The sequence below is a fragment of the Aethalodelphis obliquidens genome, unplaced genomic scaffold, assembly GCF_003676395.1.
Source record: "Aethalodelphis obliquidens isolate GAN/ISIS:26980383/991018 unplaced genomic scaffold, ASM367639v1 scaffold108, whole genome shotgun sequence".
Lineage (NCBI taxonomy): Eukaryota > Metazoa > Chordata > Mammalia > Artiodactyla > Delphinidae > Aethalodelphis > Aethalodelphis obliquidens.
In genome coordinates this window covers 475,955-494,713 of record NW_020838052.1, presented here as the reverse complement: position 1 = coordinate 494,713, position 18,759 = coordinate 475,955, and the positions used below count along the sequence as shown (strand labels likewise).

The 18,759-nt window shown below is 37.8% G+C and overlaps 1 protein-coding gene across 2 annotated transcripts in view; it reads left to right on the top strand.

The window, feature by feature from the left end:
- The window catches only part of WNK3 (WNK lysine deficient protein kinase 3), a 144,954-nt gene that overhangs the window by 95,525 nt on the left and 30,670 nt on the right, over window positions 1-18,759 (top strand). Inside the window, exons 16-20 of one of the 2 annotated variants that reach the window (XM_027096790.1) lie at window positions 8-906; window positions 10,680-10,770; window positions 11,311-11,441; window positions 12,262-12,884; window positions 15,445-15,656. In XM_027096790.1, coding sequence (XP_026952591.1) covers window positions 8-906; window positions 10,680-10,770; window positions 11,311-11,441; window positions 12,262-12,884; window positions 15,445-15,656 — 1,956 coding nt within the window. Of the gene's footprint in view, window positions 1-7; window positions 907-10,679; window positions 10,912-11,310; window positions 11,442-12,261; window positions 12,885-15,444; window positions 15,674-18,759 lie in introns of both variants that reach the window. The other variant, XM_027096789.1, reaches the window with a different exon arrangement.

Below are 18,759 nucleotides of genomic sequence, written 5' to 3'. Positions count from 1 at the left end.
GTTCCAGGTCCAAGAAACATAAGTAATAAGGAAATATCACAGGACACGCTGCTCACTCTAGAAAATAATCCATGCCAGCGTGCACTTTACACCTCCACATCAGAACACAAGGATGTAGTTGATGGTAAGATTTCTGAATATGCCAGTGTAGAAACTAAGCAGCCAGCTATACTTTATCAAGTGGAAGATGACAAGCAGATAATGGCACCAGTTGCTAGTAGTTCCAGTCTTGAATGTGAGGGACTCACCAGCCAAGCAGGCATATTCCTACCTGTGTATCCAGGTCACCAAGCTGCCAGTCAGGCAGCTCCTGGTGAGTCAACTCAGATTGCTCCTAACTCTCTTACAACTCCGGCATTTATGTCTGATCAAAAGCCTCAGTCCTTACCGGTGCAGCAGCCAACTATGGATGCAGAGTTTATTTCCCAAGAAGGAGAAACCGCAGTGATCGTGGAAGCAAGTTCTCCTAAGATGGTCATTCCCACTCAGACCCCTGGCCTTGAACCAACTAGCCTGCTGTCCTCTACGGTCCTGGAATCAGACGGGGAAGGACCTCCAAAAATGGAGTTTGCAGACAACCGAATTAAAACTCTGGATGAAAAATTAAGAAATTTGCTCTATCAGGAGCATAGCATATCTAGCATCTATCCTGAGAGTCAGAAGGATACCCAAAGCATAGATTCTCCGTTTTCTTCCTCTGCTGAAGACACAGTCTCATGTCCAGTGCCAGAAGTCATAGGCATCAGTCACTGTGGAATTCAAGATAGTCCTGCACAGTCCCCTAATTTTCAGCAGACAGGCTCTAAGATTCTGTCCAATGTGACTGTGAGTCAGCCTGCAAACATATCAGTGTTCAAAAGGGACCTGAATGTGATAACTTCTATACCCAGCGAATTATGTTTACATGTAAGTATCATTCTTTCTAACCAATTCCTTATCCTATGCTTTTAAAGAAATGCCTTCTTTTCTAAAGTTCTGTCCTTTGAAATGAAATTATCTATGTCACAAGATTCTGAGGTCACAGGTATTTAAGAAGGCCATAGCTTAGGCTGCAGGGGCCCAGAACTTAATAGAGATGGTAGAACTTTCTTGGTGAGAGAGCCCTCTGGTGAATTAGCTAGGAACTTGTGAGCAATGTTTATTTTTGTATTAATGACAGAACAGGACTGATTTATAGATTGTTTTAGTGGGTAGGAAGAACTTGCTTTTAGATTTCCACTTAAAAATTCCTGTTATCAGTTTCATTTTTTAAAATATTATGGTTTTAATTTAATCTTGTTTATGGGTTTTTATTTATTTGAAAAAAATATTTTAAAAGGAAAAAAAACCCATAATCTCATGACTTGTTTTTTTTAACTTATGTAATGTAGGAATTTAATTTCTCTTTTCTGTTCCTTCAACTCATAGGGATAACCACTATCTGGTGCTTATCCACTATATGGTACTAATCCTTCTTGACTTAAGTTTATACAGATCTACTTACAAACCTACAACTTCTTATTCACAAAAATAGTATTGTGCTATAAACATATTGGTCTACAACTTAATTTTTTAATTTTACAGTATATCATAGACATATTTTAAAATATTTATCACTGTATCTCTTTATTATTGTTATTATTATATAAATAATATATGCATGTATATAAAGTAAAATCCACCCCACTTCTAAACCTATAGACACAGCTGTTGATAAATCTTCCCAGACATGGTTTTCACTAATATACAAATATTTATATAGCACTTCTTTATATGTATTATATCTGTTTACAAAGACACAGATACATACTATATATTTATATACACATACTTCCTTACATACATGTGCGTTCTAAATTTTTTTCCCACTTATGGACATCTATCCATGTCAGTATACATAGTTCCACCTCACCTAACTTTTCAAAAAATATATTTATTTATTTATTTGGCTGCATTGGGTCTTAGTTGCGGTGCGCAGGCTTCTCTCTAGTTGTGGCTCTTGGGCTCTATAGCGCACAGGCTTGGTAGTTGCGGCGCACGGGCTTAGTTGCCCCGTGGCGTGTGGGATCTTACTTCCCCAACCAGGGATTGAACCTGCATCCCCTACGTTGGAAGGCGGATTCTTAACCACTGGACCACCAGGGAAGTCTCCTCACCTAACTTTTTTAAACAACAGCATAATATTCCATTGAGCAAATATAATTTAAGTACTTATTTTTTGGTAAACTAGTAATTTAAAATTATGCAATTAATGCATAAATGCAAAAGAAATTCAGAAGGATAGAAAATTAAAAGGAATTGTTGTGTTAACACTCCCACTCCCCAAACACTATTAAGTTCCTGGTTTTAATTCTTGTGGTCATTGCTATTAATAACTTATAAATAATATACTTATCGATTTTTTGATTTAGTAATTTTATACAATAAAATTTGACTCACTTCTATGAAGGGTAGAGAAATTATATTTTCCCTTTCCTCTACTTTTCTTCCCCATACACCTCCCAATTTTTATTACTTAAATTACTTTTTAACATTGGCAAAGTTTATAACATCTACATTTTTTTCTTTATCGGTTTTGCTTTGTCTGTAGGTTGATTGGAAGAACGAAAATCAGTAAACAGCATTTATATTATGATTATTTGTGTTATCTGGTAATCACGTAACATGATTAGAACCATAAAAAAATGAAATGTAGGGCTTCCCTGGTGGCACAGTGGTTGAGAGTCCGCCTGCCGATGCAGGGGACACGGGTTCATGCCCCGGTCTGGGAGGATCCCACATGCCGCGGAGCGGCTGGGCCCGTGAGCCACGGCCGCTGAGCCTGTGCTTCCGGAGCCTGTGCTCCGCAACAGGAGAGGCCACGACAGTGAGAGGCCCGTGTACTGCAAAAAAAAAAAAAAAGAAAGAAAGAAAGAAATGTAATTCTCTGTCATTTAAACTTTGTTGCTCAGGAGACTCTTCCAAGTGTCAAGGTTAAATGGATTCTTTTGTTTGTTTCAAGTGTCCATTGCTACATCTAGATCAAACTTATTACCTGCCACTGTTTCTGGTGTCCTAGAATTCCTTTTTATTTCCCCCCTGAAATGCTTCTATGAGTAATATTTTAAAATATGTTGCATGTGTGACCAATTTTTTTTAATGTCCAGAAATATCTTTATTTTGCTTCACAATTAAGTACAGATGGTAGGATCATTTTGAGTTAATTTTTGTATATGGTGTGAGATAAAGGTCCAGCTTCATTCTTTTGCATGTGGCTATCCAGTTGTTCCAGCACTGTTTGTTATTTTATTCTTTGTTGTTATAATAAATGAAATTGTTTTCTTAATTTCCTTTTCAGATTTTTCATTGCTAGTGTATAGAAATACGATTGATTTTTGATTGTTGATGTTGTATCCTTCAAGTTCGCTGAGTTTTTTTTATTAGCTGTGATAGCTTTTGGTAGATTTTCTATATAATATCAGTATGTAAGATCTTATCATCTGTGAATAGAGACAGTTTTATTTCTTCATTTCCTGTTTTTCTTATCTATTAACTTTTCATTTCATGCTTTTTAAAAAAATTTTTGGCTGCATGTGGTCTTCATTGCTGCGTGTGGGCTTTCTCTAGTTGCTGCGAGTGGGGGCTATTCTTTGTCGCAGTGTGTGGGCTTCTCATTGCGGTGGCTTCTGTTGTTGCGGAGCCTGGGCTCTTAGGCATGCAGGCTTCAGTAGTTGTGGCATGCAAGCTCTAGAGCGCAGGCTGTGTAGCTGTGGCGCACGGGCTTAGTTGCTCCATGGCATGTGGCATCTTCTTGGACCAGGAATTGAACCTGTGTTCCCTCCATTGGCAGGCAGATTCTTAACCACTGCACCACCAGGGAAGTCCCTCATTTCATGCTTTCCATCTCTTTGTCCTTTTGCTTTTTGTACTGGGAGAATGTCTCAACTTTTAAGCTGTTTATAATCTCCTATTCAGCTATTTTTTTTATGTCAAGGAATTGCATTTTTAATTTCTAGTAACTATAGTTCATTCTTTTTCTTATGGATATAGTATATTCACACATCTCTTTCAACATATTAAAGTCTTATTAATGCTGTTTCCCTGGGTATGCTGTTTGTTGAGTTTAGTGTTTTCTTAAAGTGCTGGTTTCCCAAAAGTGTTGGTGATTCTTCGTTGTGTACTCAGTTTTTCTTTTTCCCCCATAAGATTCCCTGTTTGTCTCTTTGTAAATGTTATATATAATTACGATAGCCTTACTCCAGTAATTGTGGGAAAAGCATGGGACATGTTTCCTGGCACTGGGTATTGCAACTTGTCTTTAATGCTGCCCAGAGGGAGGTCCAATAGCTAGTCTTCAAAGGTAGCAAGGCTTCCCCTTACTCCTGGATCTTGTCTCTTCCCTACATTACTGACCTTTTTCTTGGCAATAAACATTTTCCTCCTTACCACTCTTATTTGGGAGCAGATTCCTCTGCTGTCTTTTGTTTATTGTGGAGATGAGGTGGGAAGGTGCCCCAACCAGTTCACTCATCTGTTCAGTGAATATCTGCTGAGCAGTGAATAAGTCAAGATCTCTGTTTTTGTGGAGCTCACATTCTAGTCGGGGAAGATAGATCCTAAACAAATAAATAAAGGGTTATGATAGAAAGACTAAGGAATTACTTTATATAGGGTGGTCAGGGAAGGATTTGTATGTGATGGTGACATTCATAGGTGGATACCTGTTCCAGGAAACAAAAGAAGGCCAGTAAGTAGGAGAGTGTTATAATATGATGCTGAAGTGATAGATAGGAGACAGATAGATTGTTATAGCTTTGTAAACATTCTGTCCAACCACCCATCCTTTTGGTTGGCCAGGGCGCTCTCTCCTGCTGCCCATATCTACCACCTCAATTTGCTGCATTTTGAAACAGTTCCTGCATATATCATTATGCATTGAAGGAGGCTGCTTTTTCCTCCTTTAATCTTATATGCAGGGCTTCTCTGGTGGCCCAGTGGTTAAGAATCCGCCTGCCAATGCAGGGGACACGGGTTTCAGCCCTGGTCCGGGAAGATCCCACATGCCACGGAGCAACGAAGCCCGTGCGCCACAACTACTGAACCTGTGTTCTAGACTTTGTGGGCCACAACTACTGAAGCCCATGTGCCTAGAGCCCATGCTCTGCAATAAGAGAAGCCACCACAATAAGAAGCCCACGCACCACAATGAAGCATAGCCCCCGCTCGCTGCAACTAGAGAAAGCCCGCACACAGCAATGAAGATCCAACGCAGCTAAAAAATTAATTAATTAATTAAAAAAATCTTATATGCATGTGTCTACATCTGTTTTTCCTGTTGTACCTGTGTATTTGGGTTGGTAAGGGAGGCTAGAACTTGTATTTAATTTATCATCTTGATCCAGTTATTACTTAATAAAAATCTTTTCTGTAATTTCAGTGGGACCAATGCAACACTTTCTAAATCATAATATTATTGAGAGTTTTTTCCTCTTTATGAAAGTAGTATTACTTGTCCAAAATGGGACTTTGGAAAATAAAAACTGTTCAGAATTTTACTTTTAATAACTGCTGAATTAAGTGTTAATAATGCTTACCCCAAACTGCAGTTTACTTAGTGCTGCTTAGGCTGTCTTCCTTCAGACAAATGCTGAATCCCTTTCTTTGAACTTTTACTCTTTTAATTTTCTAAATTAGTAGGGGCCATGCTCATGTTTCCCAAAGTATTTCTGGCTCTGTATATTAATTTCTTATATTAGTTATTATAAGAAATTTATTTTTAGAATACTCAGAATACAGCAGCAGTTAATTCTGATTTTTGAGGGGAGGGATGGGAGGACAAGAAGAGGGAAGAATGATTTTATAGCCAGCTGTGGCCTGATGCTAACAGTTTTTAGAGCTTGAATTTGAAATAATTTTGAGGTCCATTGTAAATTTCTGTGTGCTTATGTAATGTAAGAAACTTGATTTGGTAATATATTTCTGTAAATGTAAATGCCTAGACATCTTGTTTTTCTGTTTATCATGCATGTCAGGCATCTTAAACTCTCTTAGATAATATAAGCATAAATGAAACTTTCCATTTTAAGATCATAGGGTTTAAGTAACCATTTTTAGTGAATTGGTGCATATGAGGGTTATTTCCTTCATATTTTAATTTTCAGTTTTCAAAGGTGCTATAATAAAAAATATTCTAGGGTGGAAGTTTAATATTCTGCTGTTTTATTTATCTGAAGTCTAGATAGTATTTTTAAAGAAAGGGGAAGGCTTAATTCCTATAAGTTTAATACTTCAGGTTTAGTCTGATATGATACTATTAATAGAAGTATACATAGCATTCTATTTTTTTTACATTTTTATTGGAGTATAATTGCTTTACAATGGTGTGTTAGTTTCTGCTTTATAACAAAGTGAATCAGTTATACATATACATATATCCCCATATCTCTTCCCTCCTGCGTCTCCCTCCCTCCCACCCTCCGTATCCCACCCTTCTAGATGGTCACAAAGCACCGAGCTGATCTCCCTGTGCTACGCGACTGCTTCCCACTAGCTATCTATTTTACACTTGGTAGTGTATATATGTCCATATACGCACTACCACTCTCTCACTTTGTCCCAGCTTACCCTTCCCCCTCCCCGTGTACTCAAGTCCGTTCTCTAGTAGGTCTGTGTGTTTATTCCCGTCTTGCCCCAGGTTCCTCATCACCTTTTTTTTTTTTTTTTTTTTTTTTTATATATGTGTTAGCATACGGTATTTGGTTTTCTCTTTCTGACTTACTTCACTCTGTATGACACACTCTACGTCCATCCACCTCACTACAAATACCTCAATTTCATTTCTTTTTATGGCTGAGTAATATTCCATTGTATATATGTGCCACATCTTCTTTATCCATTCATCTGTTGATGGACACTTAGGTTGCTTCCATGTCCTCGGTATTGAAATAGTGCTGCAATGAACATTGTGGTACATGACACTTTTTGAATTATGGTTTTCTCAGGGTATATGCCCAATAGTGGGATTGCTGGGTCGTGTGGTAGTTCTATTTGTAGTTTTTTAACGAACCTCCATACTGTTCTCCATAGTGGCTGTATCAATTTACATTCCCACCAACAGTGTATGAGGGTTCCCTTTTCTCAACATCCTCTCCAGCATTTATTGTTTGTAGATTTTTTGATGATGGCCATTCTGACCGGTGTGAGATTATATCTCATTGTACTTTTGATTTGCATTGCTCTAATGATTAATGATGTTGAGCATCCTTTCATATGTTTGTTGGCAATCTGTATATCTCTTTGGAGAAATGTCTATTTAGGTCTTCTGCCCGTTTTTGGATTTGGTTGTTTGTTTTTTTGATGTTGAGCTGCATGAGTTGCTTGTATGTTTTGGAGATTAATCCGTTTTCAGTTGCTTCATTTGCAAACGTTTTCTCCCATTTTGAGGGTTGTCTTTTGGTCTTGTTTATGGTTTCCTTTGCTGTGCAAAAGTCTTTAAGTTTCATTAGGTCCCATTTGTTTACTTTGTTTTTATTTCCATTTCTTTAGAAGGTGGGTCAAAAAGGATCTTGCTATGATTTATGTTATAGGGTGTTCTGCCTATGTTTTCCTCTAAGAGTTTGATAGTGTCTGGCCTTACATTTAGGCCTTTAATCCATTTTGAGTTTATGTTTGTGTACGGTTAGGGAGTGTTCTAATTTCATTCTTTTACATGTAGCTGTCCAGTTTTCCCAGCACCACTTATTGAAGAGGCTGTCCTTTCTCCACTGTACATTCCTGCCTCCTTTATCAAAGATAAGGTGACCATATGTGCATGGGTTATTATCTCTGGGCTTTCTATCCTGTTCTATTGATCTATATTTCTGTTTTTGTGCCAGTACCATACTGTCTTGATTACTGTAGCTTTGTAGTATAGTCTGAAGTCAGGGAGCCTGATTCCTCCAGCTCCGTTTCTTTTTCTCAAGATTGCTTTGGCTATTCGGGGTCTTTTGTGTTTCCATACAAATTGTGAATTTTTTTGTTCTAGTTCTGTGAAAAATGCCAGTGGGAGTTTGATAGGGATTGCGTTGAATCTGTAGATTGCTTTGGATAGTATATTCATTTTCACAATGTTGATTCTTCCAATCCAAGAACATGGTATATCTCTCCATCTACTTGTATCATCTTTAATTTCTCTCATCAGTGTCTTATAATTTTCTGCATACAGGTCTTTTGTCTCCTTAGGTAGGTTTATTCCTAGGTATTTTATTCTTTTTCTTGCAATGGTAAATGGGATTTAATTTAATTTCACTTTCAGATTTTTCAGCATGAGTGTATAGGAATGCCATAGATTTCTGTGCATTAATTTTGTATCCTGCTACTTTCCCAGATTCATTGCTCTAGTAGTTCTGGTAGCATCTTTAGGATTCTCTATGTATAGTATCATGTCATCTGCCAACAATGACAGCTTTACTGTTCTTTTCCAATTTGGATTCCTTGTACTTCTTTTTCTTCTCTGATTGCTGTGGCTAAAACTTCCAAGACTATGTTGAATAATAGTGGTGAGAGTGGGCAACCTTGTCTTGTTCCTGATCTTAGTGGAAATGGTTTCAGTTTTTTACCATTGAGGACGATTTTGGCTGTGGGTTTGTCACGTATGGCCTTTATTATGTTGAGGTAAATTCCTTCTATGCCTACTTTCTGGCGGGTTTTTATCATAAATCAGTGCTGAATTTTGTCGAAAGCTTTCTCTGCATCTATTGAGATGATCATATGGTTTTTCTCCTTCAATTTGTTAATATGGTGTATCACATTGATTGCTTTGTGTATATTGAAGAATCCTTGTGTTCCTGGGATAAACCCCACTTGATCATGGTGTATGATCCTTTTAATGTGCTGTTGGATTCTGTTTGCTAGTATTTTGTTGAGGATTTTTGCATCTATATTCATCAGTGATATTGGCCTGTAGTTTTCTTTTTTTGTGACATCTTTGTCTGGTTTTTGTATCAGAGTGATGGTGGCCTCGTAGAATGAGTTTGGGAGTGTTCCTCCCTCTGCTATACCTTGCAAGAGTTTGAGAAGGATAGGTGTTATCTCTTCTCTAAATGTTTGATAGAATTCGCCTGTGAAGCCATCTGGTCCTGGGCTTTTGTTTGTTGGAAGATTTTTAATCACAGTTTCAATTTCAGTGCTTGTGATTGGGCTGTTCATATTTTCTGTTTCTTCCTGGTTCAGTCTTGGAAGGTTGTGCATTTCTAAGAATTTGTCCATTTCTTCCAGGTTGTCCATTTTACTGGCATAGAGTTGCTTGTAGTAATCTCTCATGATCCTTTGTATTTCTGTAGTTTCAGTTGTTACTTCTCCCTTTTCATTTCTAATTCTATTGATTTGAGTCTTCTCCCTTTTTTTCTTGATGAGTCTGGCTAATGGTTTATCTATTTTGTTTATCTTCTCAAAGAACCAGCTTTTAGTTTTATTGATCTTTGCTATCGTTTCCTTCATTTCTTTTTCATTTATTTCTGATTTGAGCATTATGATTTCTTTCCTTCTGCTAACTTGGGGTTTTTTTGTTCTTCTTTCTCTAATTGCTTTAGGTGTAAGGTTAGGTTGTTTATTTGAGATGTTTCATGTTTTTTAACGTAGGTTTGTATAGCTATAAACTTCCCTCTTAGAACTGTTTATGCTGCATCCTGTAGGTTTTGGGTCGTCCTGTTTTCATTGTCATTTGTTTCTAGGTAATTTTTGATTTTCTGTTTGATTTCTTCAGTGGTCTCTTGGTTATTTAGTAGTGTATTGTTTAGCCTCCATGCGTTTGTATTTTTTATAGATTTTTTCCCATAATTGATATCTAGTCTCATAGCGTTGTGGTCAGAAAAGATACTTGATATGATTTCAATTTTCTTAAATTTACCAAGGCTTGATTTGTGACCCAAGATATGATCTATCCTGGAGAATGTTCCATGAGCACATGAGAAGAAAATGTATTCTGTTGTTTTTGGATGGAGTGTCCTATAAATTTCAATTAAGTCCATGTCATTTAATGTATCATTTAAAGCTTGTGTTTCCTTGTTGATTTTCATTTTGGATGATCTGTCCATTGGTGAAAGTGGGGTGTTAAAGTCCCCTACTATGATTGTGTTACTGTCGATTTCCCCTTTTATGGCTGTTAGTATTTGCCTCATGTGTTGAGCTGCTTCTATGTTGGGTGCATAAGTATTTGCAATTGTTATATCTTCTTCTTGGGTTGATCCCTTGATCATTATGTAGTGTCCTTCTTTGTCTCTTGTAATAGTCTTTGTTTTAAAGTCTATTTTGTCTGATATGAGTATTGCTATTCCAGCTTTCTTTAGATTTCCATTTGCATGGACTATCTTTTTCTCTCCGCTCACTTTCAGTCTGTATATCTCCCAGGTCTGAAGTGGGTCTCTTGTAGGCAGCATATATATGGGTCTTGTTTTTGTATCCATTCATCCAGTCTATGTCTTTTGGTTGGAGCATTTAATCCATTTACATTTAGGTAATTATCGACATGTATATTCCTATTCCCATTTTCTTAATTGTTTTGGGTTTGTTATTGTAGGTCTTTTCCTTCTCTTGTGTTTTCTGCCTAGAGAAGTTCCTTTAGGATATAGCATTCTATTTTTGATTACTGATTAGTCCATACAAGAAACTCCAATGGTAGAAACAGTTGCTCCACCTCACCTAAATTACTACCATTTTGGTTTTCCTCTTTTTGTCTCCATTAGGAGATGTCCCCAGATGCTTCACTTCCAGGGGATCCAGAGGCCTATCCTGCTGCTGTGTCAAGCGGTGGAGCCATTCATCTGCAGACAGGAGGTGGATATTTTGGCCTAAGCTTTACTTGTCCTAGTCTCAAAAATCCTATTAGCAAGAAATCCTGGACTCGCAAATTAAAAAGCTGGGCATACAGGCTACGGCAGTCAACCAGCTTTTTCAAGAGATCAAAAGTCCGTCAAGGTAGTGTGCTTACAGTCAGGGACATAGACTAGGTAACATCATTTTTCATTTACTTCTGTTTCTTTTTGTTGTTGTTCATACACAAATCTTGCCACTTTTTCCATGTAGCCCATGTATGTGACACGTCCCATTAATGTCATTGCCATTTTATTTTTCCTTTTGTAACTAATTTGATTTTAAAGTATTCATTTCATATAGATACTAAGTCTCGGGATAAATCTTGCAATGTCTGATTCAGAATTAGGGACTTCTACAATGTTGCTTATTACATTAACACTTTTTTAATTGTCTAGCAGGAGTTAAGCTTTTTCTACTTTTCTTCATTTTTGGTAATGTAAACAAATGTTGTCTTAACAAGCAATTTTCTCCTTTCTGCTTACAATTTGGCAAAACTTGCAGTGGATACAGAAGATACGAGATCACCAGTTGCTCCTGACCCCATTCCTCTGACAGGAGAGTCTACAGCTGATGCTAGGGCTTTCAGTAGATGTAAAGCAATGAGTGGATCATTTCAGCGGGGTCGGTTCCAGGTTTGTGTCTTTGGTTAAATCACCTACAAAGGCATTATAAAAGGTAACAGCATTGAAGATCTAGGTCTGTAGATGGTAATTATTTTAAATGTAGATCATTATCATATTTAATTTCTCCCCTTATATACATCCTGTCACCTTCTGTAGCCATCCACTAAAGGCGAATCTAAAGAAATGAGGATTTTAGTAGCTGGACTGGAGCACAGAAATGGGTCATCATTTTTTGGTGGGTGGTTGGGTCATCTTTTTTATAAATCTAATTTCATGTCCTTTAGAATCTTGGCAATTGAATTTTTTTCTTTTTTTCTTTTTTTTTTTTGCGGTATGCGGGCCTCTCACTGTTGTGGCCTTTCCCGTTGTGGAGCACAGGCTCCAGACGCGCAGGCTCAGCGGCCATGGCTCACGGGCCCAGCCGCTCCGCGGCATGTGGGATCTTCCTGGACCGGGGCATGTACCCGCGTCCCCTGCATCGGCAGGTGGACTCTCAACCACTGCGCCACTAGGGAAGCCCTCATTTTATTTTTTAATTGAAGTATAGATGATTTACAATATTGTGTTAGTTTTAGGTGTACATATGGAATGTTTTTTTATTGCAGAATTTTATTTGAGCAATATGAAGCCAATTCTCTTTGCAAAGGGCCCAATTGCAAAGCTTTTAATATTGCAAGTATAGATGGGATTTTTTAGTTTTGTTATTATCAGTGTTTGTACATTACAGAAGACCATCCAATTGTCTGTGCTATATATTGATATTGAATTTCTTTGTGGGTTTACTCTTTGGTTAGGCAGAGCCAGCCACCTTTGCCTTTTTGTATTTCAGGTGATTACAGTTCCTCAGCAGCAGTCAGTGAAAGTGACATCTTCTGGAATAGAACACATACCAGCATTCAATAAAATGACAAGCCAGCCTAGTGAAGAAGCTTTAGCCTTTACTAAAACAGCAAAGTCTCAATTGGTAGAAATGGAACCTGCCACACACAATCTGCAACCTTCACTTTCTTCTCAGAAGTTACAAGCTCTTCAGGAAACCTTAAAAGAAGATAAAAGAATTCCCAAACAAGCTGACAACTTCTCATCTTTCAGTATGGCTTGTGAGACTGTTGTATCTTTGATGACTCCAGAAAAGGCATTGGAAGAAAATTCAGCCACAGGAAGTAGCATGCAGTCTGGATCTGAACTGTTGTTTAAAGAGAGAGAGATACTTACTGCTGGGATGCAGCCTACCTCTAATAGTGAATTTTCAGCCACTCTTGGTGGCAGAGGGAAATCAGTGGCAAAGAGTGGTCCAGAGAGAGTAAAGTGCTTACCACTCCGTGAAGAAAAAGCCTATGTTCAAACACAGAGCTCACTCTTCTATTCACCGTCTTCCCCAATGAGCAGTGATGACGAGTCAGAAGTAGAGGATGAGGACTTAAAGGTGGAGCTTCAAAGATTACGAGAAAAGTAAGGACTGCTTCTCTTTTGTCACAAATTTGATTGCCTTGGGTTTTATAGAGCTAAGTATTTGATTGGTAACTAATTTTGGATTGGTGACATTTTAATGATGGAAAAAATTTATGGTTGAAAACTACAAAGGTAGCATCAGATCCCACAGGCGAAGGGCTCAGTCCCACAAGACTGCCTCCTTTCAGATGCCCATCATGAGTCCAGGTAGTGTTACCTATGGTTCTTAACAACTTGTTATAAATCAGAGGTTCCCACAAACCCCTCCCCAGGTTTGATTACCTTGCTAGAGTGGCTTACAGAGCTCAGGAAAACAGTTTCCTTACTAGATTATTGGTTTATTATAAAAGGATACAACTCAAGAACAGCCAGATGGCAAGGTATAGGGGAAGGGGCATGGAACTTCATGGCCTCCCAGAAGTGCCACTCTCCCAGCACCTCATGTCTTCACCGACCTAGAAGCTCTTAGAACCCCTGTAGTTCACGGATTTTTATGGAAGCTTCATTACATAGGCATGATTGATTAAATCGTTGGCCATTGGTGATTAATTCAACTTCCATCCTTATTCCCCTCCTTAGAGGTACCCATCCTTAGGGGCTATCCAAAAGTCACTTCGTGATCAGAGGGGCTTGTTTTGAATAATGAGACACTCCTTTTCCCTTTATCACCCTGGAACTATTTCAGGAACTGGAGCTATTTGAGGACAAAAGACCAAATATTATAACAAAAGATTCTCCCATTGCTCTTATCACTTAGGAAGTTACAAGGGTTTTAGGAGCTGTTTGCCAAGAACAGGGACAAAGACCAAATATATCTTTTTTATTATAAAACGTAATATCACAACTGTAAAAATGCACATAAACCAGTCTCCTATTTCTCATGCCCTAATCTCCTCAGAGGCAACCACTATGAACTATTTGGTATATATCTTGCCTGTCATTTTTCTTGCATTTACAAATATATAGTTTTTGAGTTTTATAAAAGTGGGATCATAATATATGTTACTCTACAATTTTTTGACTTAACATTGTCTCCTCTTCATATTCATGTTTGCACAAATAATCTTTATTCCATACATTGGAATAGCATATAGCCATTTAAAGTTTATTTAATCTCTCCTTAATGGGCATTTCAGTTTTATCCCATATTTTGCTTATGTAAAAAGTGTTGAAGGCAACATCCTTATATTTTTACATACTTATGTTAGTATTTTTGTAGGATAGATACCTAAAAGTGGAATTGCTGGGTTAAAAGGTTTGTACATTTAAAATTGTCATCCAGTGTAGATATACCATTTTACACACCAAACAGAAATATATGAAAGTGCCTGTTTTCCCACACCTTAACAAGATTAGACTGGATATTATTGATTCTTTTCATTTTATTCCAATCAGATGAATAAAAAATAGTTTTAAAAATCTGTGTTCTATGTATACTAACACATATATATGGAATCTAAAAGAAAAAAAAATGGTTCTGAAGAACCTAGGGGCAGGATAGGAATAAAGACGCAGACGTAGAGAATGGACTTGAGGACACGGGGAGGGGGAAGGGTAAGCTGGGACGAAGTGAGAGAGTGGCATGGACATATATACACTACCAAATGTAAAATAGATAGCTAGTGGGAAGTAGCCACATAGCACAGGGAGATCAGCTTGGTGACCACCTAGAGGGGTGGGATAGGGAGGGTGGGAGGGAGACAGAAGAGGGAGGAGATATGGGGATGCATGTATATGTATAGCTGATTCACTTTGTTATACAGAAGAAACTAACACACCATTGTAAAACAATTATACTGCAATTAAGATGTTAAAAATTTTGTGTTCTAATTAATACTAAGGATGTGCATCATCTCATATTTATTGGCTACTTGTATTTCCTCTTCTTTGGAGTCACCTTTTCATATTCTTTCCCCCTTTTTCTATAAAGTTGTTTCTTTTTTTCTTATTGATTTTTAGGAGCTATTTATATATTCGGAATATTAACCTTTTACTATATGTTACAAATTTTTTTCCTGTTTATACTTGCAACATATAATAAAGAAAAGGTTAATATTATCAGTACTATGAGACTTTAATTTTTTATTATTTTTTTTTTTTTGCGGTATGCGGGCCTCTCACTGTTGTGGCCTCTTCCATTGCGGAGTACAGGCTCCGGACGCGCAGGCTCAGTGGCCATGGCTCACGGGCCCAGCTGCTCCGCAGCATGTGGGATCTTCCTGGACTGGGGCACGAACCCGTGTCCCCTGCATCGGCAGGCGAACTCTCAACCACTGCGCCACCAGGGAAGCCCGAGACTTTAATTTTTTAAATTATTTTTTACTGTATTGAAGTTTTAGAAATTCGTTTTTGTCAATTTATTGAGCTTTTTGTTTATGTCTGATTAGTTTAATGTCACACTTAGGAAGGCATTGAAAATCTTAAAATTGTGAAAATATTCTGTATTTCCACATTCTTAATCTAAATTCCTTGTTAAACTTTACTTGTACTGGTAGAGTTCCTTGGCTCATTTGTATGGTGCCTGTGCCATTAAAATGCTTTCTGCATGATTTTCCTTCAGACACATTCAGGAGGTGGTAAATCTTCAAACCCAGCAGAATAAGGAGTTACAGGAGCTCTATGAACGCCTTCGGGCAATTAAAGATGGCAAAGTCCAATCATCAGAGATTCCTCTACCACCTGCATCACCACGTAGACCAAGATCTTTTAAAAGCAAACTTCGAAGCCGTCCCCAGTCCTTGACACATGTGGACAGTGGCACAGTTGTAACAGGTAAATCAATCTTAAAAGTGACTAAAAAAAACTGGTCAAAGATCAGCAAAATTAGAAAAATAACAATTAACTTATTTTTTATTAAGCTAAGGTGATTTAAATAAGTATACATTATTCTGAGGTTCTTTTCCACTTTGTTGGTGCTGAATGTTCTTTTATGAAATAATGATGAGGATAGGTGATAGATTTTGGAGAGCAGATGAGTGTTATGTTTTCATTTGGAAAACAAATACCTGGAAACCCAGTTTAAATCCCCAAAATAAGTTTTTGAAATGTTGGTAGTCAATGGGAACTGCTGGTCTAGCATTTGGAGTTTGTTGAGGATTTTATTGCTTAACAAAGATAATCTTAAAAGTAAAGTTATGTGCTATCTGATGTAAGAGATCTTCATTTATTACGAGACTATTAGAAAAACTGTACATCTTTGAATTTGTAAAAAGAGAGGATCAGTCTCAACTTAATAAAGAAGTTGTTAATCAGGTCAGACTTACTTGGTTACTTGTGCATAGTCAAGGTGGGGTTGAGGGTGAACTGTAAGGGTATATGTGAGATCACAACAGAATTTGTGATAGGCAGAAAAATGGTCCCCCCCCCCAAAGACATCCATGTGCAAATCCCTGCAACCTGTGACTGTGTTCAATTATATGGCAAAGGGTAATTGAGGTTGTAGATGGAATTTAAGATGCTAATCAACATTTTAAGATGGGTAGATATCCTGTATTATCTGAGTGGGCCCAGTGTAATCACAAGGGTCCTCTAAAGTAGAAGAGAGAGGCAGAAGAAAAGATATGAGGAAGGAAGCAGTGTCAGAGAGATGCAGCACTGCTGGCTTTGAAGATGGAGGAGAAGGGCCACAAACCAAGGAATGCAGGCAACCCATAGAAGCTGGAAAAGGCTGGGGCAGTTTGAAAAAACAAGGTTTATTATTCACAGGTCCTGGGGAGTACACATCGTGTGGGCCACATAGCAAGAGGTTTGGTCAGGAGGTGGGAAACAGGAGTACATACTAGAGAGCAACAGCACACACTAGCAGATCTGGGGTTCTTACTTTATTCTGGTTGAGGGTGGGGTACCTAGTGTTTCACAAGTTCACTGTTTATTGAGAGTGAGAGTGGGAATTAAAGCACAGGGAGGGAAAAGCAGGGTCACTCAAATGATCAGTTATCTAGGTCAACCAGGGCTTTCTAAAAGGGAAACTTCATGGGTGGGGTGGCCTGGCTCTTTATACAGTTGTATAGCTGGCAATGGGTTTATTTGAGATGGATTTCTTTGAAATGTATACCTCAGCAATCAAAAGCTTAATGTCAGGCACTTTCTTATTAGAATCAAAAAAGCTAATTGTCAGGCACTTACACCACACTGCTTCTTTCTAGTCAACCATGGGATCTCATGGTAAAAACATGCCTTTTGAGATTGGTTTTTTGACTCATAACATTGTCTTTGGGATTATTTAAGTTATTTTGTGTTATAATAGCTTATTCCTTTTAGTTGCTGAGTAATATTCCAAGCTATGGATGTACCACAGCTTGTGTTTTTTTTCTTTTTCAACATCTTTATTGGATTATAATTGCTTTACAATGGTGTGTTAGTTTCTGCTTTATAAAAAAAGTGAATCAGTTATACATATACATATGTCCCCATATCTCTTCCCTCTTGCATCTCCCTCCCTCCCACCATCCCTATCCCACCCTTCTAGGTGGTCACAAAGCACCGAGCTGATCTCCCTCTGCTATGTGGCTACTTCCCACTAGCTATCTATTTTACAATTGGTAGTGTATATATGTCCATGCCACTGTCTCACTTTGTCCCAGCTTACCCTTCCTCCTCCCCGTATCCTCAAGTACATTCTCTAGTAGGTTGGCATCTTTATTCCTGTCTTCCCCCTAGGCTCTTCTGATCATTCTTTTCTTTCTTCTTTTTTTTTTTTTTTAGATTCCATATATATGTATTAGCACACGGTATTTGTTTTTCTCTTTCTTACTTACTTCACTCTGTATAACAGTCTCTAGGTCCATCCACCTCACTATAAATAACTCAGTTTCGTTCCTTTTTATGGCTGAGTAATATTCCATTGTACATATGTGCCACATCTTCTTTATCCATTCATCTGTTGATGGACACTTAGGTTGCTTCCATGTCCTGGCTATTGTAAATAGAGCTGCAATAAACATTTTGGTACATGACTCTTTTTGAATTACAGTTTTCTCAGGGTATATGCCCAGTAGTGGGATTGCTGGGTCATATGGTAGTTCTATTTGTAGTATTTTAAGGAACCTCCACACTGTTTTCCATAGTGGCTGTATCAATTCACATTCCCACCAAAGTGCAAGAGGGTTCCCTTTTCTCCACACCCTCTCCAGCATTTATTGTTTGTAGAATTTTTGATGATGGCCATTCTGACCGGTGTGAGATTATATCTCATTGTACTTTTGATTTGCATTTCTCTAATGATTAATGATGTTGAGCATTCTTTCATGTGTTTGCTGGCAATCTGTATATCTTCTTTGGAGAAATGTCTATTTAGGTCTTCTGCCCATTTTTGGATTGGGTGGTTTGTTTTTTTGATATTGAGCTGCATGAGTTGCTTGTATGTTTTTGAGATTAATCTGTTTTCAGTTGCTTCATTTGCAAATATTTTCTTGCATCCTGAGGGTTGTCTTTTGGTCTTGTTTATGGTTTCCTTTGCTGTGCAAAAGCTTTTAAGTTTCATTAGGTCCCATTTGTTTACTTTGTTTTTATTTCCATTTCTCTAGGAGGTGGGTCAAAAAGGATCTTGCTGTGATTTATGTCATAGAGTGTTCTGCCCATGTTTTCCTCTAAGAGTTTGATAGTTTCTGGCCTTACATTTAGGTCTTTAATCCATTTTGAGTTTATTTTTGTGTATGGTGTTAAGGAGTGTTCTAATTTCATTCTTTTACATGTAGCTGTCCAGTTTTCCCAGCACCACTTATTGAAGAGGCTGTCTTTTCTCCACTGTATTCTTGCCTCCTTTGTCAAAGATAAGGTGACCATATGTGCGTGGGTTTACCTCTGGGCTTTCTGTTGTGTTCCATTGATCTATATTTCTGTTTTTGTGCCAGTACAATACTGTCTTGATTACTGT